Source organism: Sinocyclocheilus anshuiensis, unplaced genomic scaffold (genome assembly GCF_001515605.1).
Source record: "Sinocyclocheilus anshuiensis isolate Anshui unplaced genomic scaffold, SAMN03320099.WGS_v1.1 scaffold446, whole genome shotgun sequence".
In the NCBI taxonomy this organism is placed as follows: domain Eukaryota; kingdom Metazoa; phylum Chordata; class Actinopteri; order Cypriniformes; family Cyprinidae; genus Sinocyclocheilus; species Sinocyclocheilus anshuiensis.
Window position 1 is genome coordinate 452,327 of NW_015544247.1, and position 5,778 is coordinate 458,104.

Below are 5,778 nucleotides of genomic sequence, written 5' to 3' on the forward strand. Positions count from 1 at the left end.
GCTGCTTCTCTGCCGCTCACTGCACAGAACAGACGCCGAGAGAGGTGACACTTCTCCGGGAAAGTCAGACCTCGCGTTCGCGGGACAGCACTGGCGAAATCTTCCAACTGAACCATAGTTAAGGTTTATCCAAAAAAGTCGCTAGGTTTTTCAGTATGAATATTCTATGGAAAAAAGCCGCTAAAAGGGTCTGAAAGTTGCTAAATCTAGTGCTAAAGTCGTGTGTGTGAGATGCGGGAGCTGATGGCACGGGGCGGTGGATATTTGTGGTGGTCAATGTGGATATTGTGGATGAGTTCTTCTGTCATCACGTTTTATTAGTTCTACAGCTTCAGTTTCGGAACTTTCACGCTTAGTAACACATACAGCTGTTCCCTTTCAAACAGTGTTGCGTTCCGAACGTTGTTTAAGCGACATACCGTATTGTGGTATTTTAAAAATTGATATCATAACAAAAATAAACACAGGTATACGGTATGAACCGGTATACCTCCCTGCACTATTTTACAGTAGCTAGCTAGCCAGTAAAATCAAGATATGAAAAATCTAAGCCAGTTAGCACTATTTCATTGACAATTTAGGAGGTATAAACTAGCTGAAACTGTGAGGCTCTTTCTGCTAGTACTGGTCAGAAGTTTGGAAACATTACTATTTTAATGTTTTAAACATTGCATATCTTTTGCTCATCAAGCCTTCATTTATTTGATCAAAAATACAGAACAAAACAGTAATATTGCGCCGTATTACTGGTATTACAATTTAAAATAATGGTTTTCTGTTTTAATATACTTATATATTTATATATACTTATATACAGAATAATGTATTTCTGTGATGCAAAGCTGAATTTTGAACATCATTACTCCAGTCTTCAGTGTCACATGGTTCTTCAGAAATAATTCTAATATGCTTATTTATAGTCAGTTTTGGAAACAGCGGTTTAATTTTTTTTTTTTATTATTATTACCTGTGATTTTTTTCAGGATTCTTTGATGAATAAAGAGTTAAAAAAAAGAACAGCATTTATTTAAAATAGAAATCATTTTTTAACAATACATACTTTTATTCAACAAGGATGTGTTCAATTAATAAAAAGTAATAGTAAAGACTTATATTGTTAGAAAAGATTTCTATTTTGAATAAACACTGTTCACAAGTTTTCATTCATCAATGAATCCTGAAAAAAGCATCACAGATGCCCCCAAAAAATCCCAAAATGTCATTTTTAAAATGTGTATTAGTTTGCATGCATGTGAGCCTATGATCAAACAAAATGTTTATATTTATGTTTGTATATGATAGTTTTATACATTTCCCCAAATTTTCAATTAATTCCCATAAATTCCTGGTAAGTTTCAAACTTGGAATATTTCCAAAATTCCACAGACGAAGTTCCAATGGAAAGTTTCCGGAAATTTTCCGCCCCTTTGCAGCCCTACTTATAGCTCATCTTTACTGAGGTAGTAATGTTGCTTATATTAGCAAGCATAAGGACAGGATGGTCCTTTTAATGGATGGGTTGGCAGTGAAAGGACTGGAGAGAGAAAGAGAATAGTCTGTTCAGACAGCCTCCGATTCAGGGTCTCGGGATGTTTAACCTTGTTTACCTGCTCACCGGTTTTGTGGAGGATTGGTTTGGTTTTAAAGTGTGCACTGTCCGTCTTGCTTTCTAATATGGTGCAATATTAGATCCGCAAAAGTTCTCTTTTGTTCTTAACACATACAGTTTCTCCTCCTTTGCATTTTTATGACTATCACCCTGTTTCCCTCTATATACTACCGTTCAAAAGTTCAGAGTTACTTTGGAGGGTTTTTTTTCTTTTTCTAATTGATGTGTGTGTAAATCTTTTTCCCCACCCCTAATGTGTAGGGTAGCCCACATGTTGCGTTTTCATAACTACACAGTGACATGTAGTTTATTTATGGGTAGTGGAACAGGCAGCACATCAGCATACCTATCAATCTGAACCCAGAGCGGTCACAACTTGCACAACCATTTTTACCCCCCTCTGTCACGAAAACCGACCCCAGACCAGCAGCCTGACCCCTGAGCGATTGTGGGGCTCAGTGTCTTTCTTAATGTACCAGGATTTGTTGTCACTTCTTCTCAACATTCCTGCCTCACCCCTTAGTAGAGTTTAGTAGAGTTTAAATGGCGACCTTTGTGCTGGCAAACAAGGTACTTAACCATTAGGCTACCAGCAGCCTGAGCATTGAAATTAGGACTCACCTCGGAGTTTGTGCCAGCTAAAGGCATGTGCTTGATATCGCTCGCTCACTCTCTCGCTCTCTTGCTGCTACTTTATGGTAATGTGGCATTTCACTGTGGCTTTCTCGTTCAGCCAAAGGACAGAAACACTTTAGTTTCTATTTTTCATTGGCTCTTTTTTAAAGTGCACACTAAAAGAGTGCTTTTAGGTGCGAGGGTTAAGTGTGTGTATGTGTGTGACAAAGACAGGCAAAAATAAAAAAATCATGTATATCGCAGATTATCATTTACAATTAAGTTTATTTCTGATTTATATTGAAAGGTCACATGGTGAGGGATGTATACTGTGTGAGCCTCAGAGAAGATTTAAATGAACGGCGTTCTTGTTCATGACCCATTTCTGGTTGAGTCGAGGATATTTAAATTTTTTAATTCCTGCTTTTACTTTAAACTACTCTCTTGCAGTCCAAGAATATTAAACATGCAGACACGCAGCACTTTTACTCCAGAGAGTCAGAGAGAAATCCTTCCTGCTGTAGTGTGTTGAAAGGTGGAAGGAGAGACACTGGGTGAAAGCGAGGGATGAAAAAGAGAAGGATGGAGGAATTTATGGTTGTGCTCGGGTCAAGAGAGAAGATAGATTGAGTTCTGTAAATGTGGCTAATATACTTGCAGCAGTTGTGTCACCTCTTCTGGGACTCATTGCATGTGTGAGAGAAAATACGTTGTGTTAAAGGTTTCATCCTTACATGGCCCATGTTTTGATCTGGGTGTTGCGTCACTTTTCAACCCCTCCCAGGATTCTGGGGCCCCATGAAATGCGCACACACACACACACACACACACACTGTATCAGTGTTGTAGGACATTAGTTGCACTTCATCAGAGAATTCTATGTAACCAAAAATTACTCTTACATATGCATCCAGCAGCCAATGAGAATTTCAGTGGGATTGGTCCAGTTGTCTTTTAGGAAATCCAATTTGCTCTATTCCCACTTGATTTCAGACTGACCTGGATCTTACACTTTCCTAGTCGTCAAATGCTCTGTCAAGAGTTTTTTCTAGTGTGTAAGCACTAGTAATGCTGTGATCCCACTTTTTTTCTTGCTACTGCTCTGAGACAGCTGACAACATGTCAGTGCTGAATTATGTCTAGTACAGAGTGCGATACATGCACACTGTTTCTTTGTGTTTTCAATCATTTCAATTTTAATGTGATTTCTTGTGTAAATTGTTACAAAAATTCAAGAAATTCTATTTTTAAAAGTTTTACTTTTGAAGTTTCTGTTCACTGTTTTAAAGTTTTCATGAATAAATTACATTTTAAAATATAACCAAATAGAAATGTTTAATTATAATAATTTAGTGTTGCTGTATTTTAGATCAAATAAATGTATTCTTAGTGAGGCTTCTTTTAAAAATCTTACTGACTTCAAACTTTTTAACAGTAGTGTTTGCATAGTGAAGAATGATTTTGAGAGCAGCAGACTTGAATTCCAGCTCGTTTGTCAGTTAAGGCTATCATGTAACTCCAGAACATTTGGAACATAATGCACGATTCGTTGCACGGTTTTGGACAACCATGAATAAACCTACTATTGGATTTGCATGCCTGGTGCTCATTCCATTTCAAAACGCCACCAACGTTCCGTCGCTTTTCCAGGTATCAGATCAGTGTGTCCCAAGTAATTACTCTTAATGTAGATAGACTTTTTGTCTAATGCACTCCTATATTCCACAACAGGTGTGTGTTTGCTGCGCCATCTGGTTGTTTCAAACCCTAACTATCAGCTCATTTAGCTCACTATGTTTTAAAGCACAGCCACTATGTGTGAGGGAGGGAATGAGCGTGAGGGTAAACTGTGTGTGTGTGCAAGCGTGACATGAATGGACATCCTGAGCTTAATCATGTTTTGGCAGCAGCAGTTTAACCTCATCTGGAGCTGCCAGCTATGAAAGAGTCTGTTTAAAAGATCTCAGTGTGTGCATGAGAGTTCCTGTTACTGTGAAACTTGGAAATATATAAAAATACAAAACAAATATCATGAAATATATAATATCTCATGATATTTGGCAACTTAATTTAGGGAGAAATGCACTGGAATGTGGCATCTTGCGTGAATGAAAGGAATGTTGCATTTCATGCCTTTTTTTCTGTTTTTTTTTTTCTTTCTTTTTTTCTCAGCCGTTTCTGATCTGTTTGTCTTTTTTTGTCTACCTGCAGAGATAACCAGAGTGAGGAAGGACATGTATAATGACACAGTGAACGGTCTGGTGGACAAACACCCCCTGGAGTTACCAGAGCCAATGGGACCCATCGTACATCTACAGGAGAAACTCTTCGTACCAGTCAAAGAGTATCCAGATGTAAGTCTCACACAAGCACTTTGAAAATTTTTCTGACTTGTGCTGCTGCTAGACTCAAGCACAGTGATTGACTGCTACTGTAGTGACAGATGACTGACAGTTATAGTGTCTAATGAAATCTAGAGGTGAGAAGGTTTACTCCTGGTTCTCTAGCGGGGGGAAACATGTCGTTTGGGAGTAAATGAGGACTCTGTCATAAGCTAGTTCAGCAGTAGTAGTTTTTATCAGTCCCCTGCAGGGAACTAGGAATGGTGCCGGAATGCCACAGGCCATGTTCTAGTAGTAGAGTGGGATCTTTTTGGAGTGTGTTCTGCGTTGAAGATAACTGTTTCCACCAGCGAACACATGATGTAGCTTGACGTTTAGATGATCATGTTTGACATTTCTCTCATATTCGCAGACAGAAACACACACACTGGTGGCCCATGTCACACAGGGAGAAATTTTGCTGCCTAATTCTTCTGCTAGGTGGACAAGGGAGAGGGGAAGAGAGAGAAAAAGGGGGTCAGCAGAGCATGAAATGTGTTTTCCCTCTGACGGCCCTGATAAAGGCCACCCCATCTGTCCCAGCGGACCACCACACACGCACACACATAACCCCAGGTTTCTCTCAGTTTGCAGCACAGTTAATTATGATGGAGGCTGCTGCTCTGCTTATCTTTATTTTTTGCAGAATGTTTCTTTTTTAAATTGGCCTTTACTTTAAGCACTTCCTGTAATGATTACTGCTTTACTTGAGAAAAATATTCACCTTTGTATGACCTGGGAAGCTGTACATTAAGTTAATTTTGCTATGGATAAGGGAGTATTGTTAGGAATGATGCAAATTTGAGCGGGGGGAGGAACTTAATGTTTTGGTGTTTTACTCTCACCAAGACCATTTTATCAAAAATACAGTAAAACAGTCTCAGAATAGCAGGAACAGCTACTGGAAAACATGGCTGACCGGTATAGAATGAACACCACATCTCTGTCATGCCATGGAAAATATAGAGTGACTGTTTGTGTGTTTGAGCAAATGCAAGTAGGAGGACACATGCGCACACACACACACCAGTGTACATAGAATCCCCAGCTGACCCCCTCAAATCTGTTTCTTTCTCACTGTGCTCCCTGCAAGTCTCGCCTCATTATTCTTCCCCCTGGTGGTTAGCATGAGTCACTGTTTCACAACACACACACACACACACACACACACAC

General features: G+C 39.2%; 1 protein-coding gene across 3 annotated transcripts in view; it reads left to right on the top strand.

Annotated features, from left to right (window-relative positions):
* qkia (QKI, KH domain containing, RNA binding a) overlaps positions 1-5,778 on the top strand; it is a 109,348-nt gene that overhangs the window by 27,711 nt on the left and 75,859 nt on the right. For all 3 annotated transcript variants that reach the window (XM_016498506.1, XM_016498508.1, XM_016498507.1), the window contains exon 2: positions 4,436-4,578. In XM_016498506.1, coding sequence (XP_016353992.1) covers positions 4,436-4,578 — 143 coding nt within the window. The remainder of the gene's footprint in view (positions 1-4,435; positions 4,579-5,778) is intronic.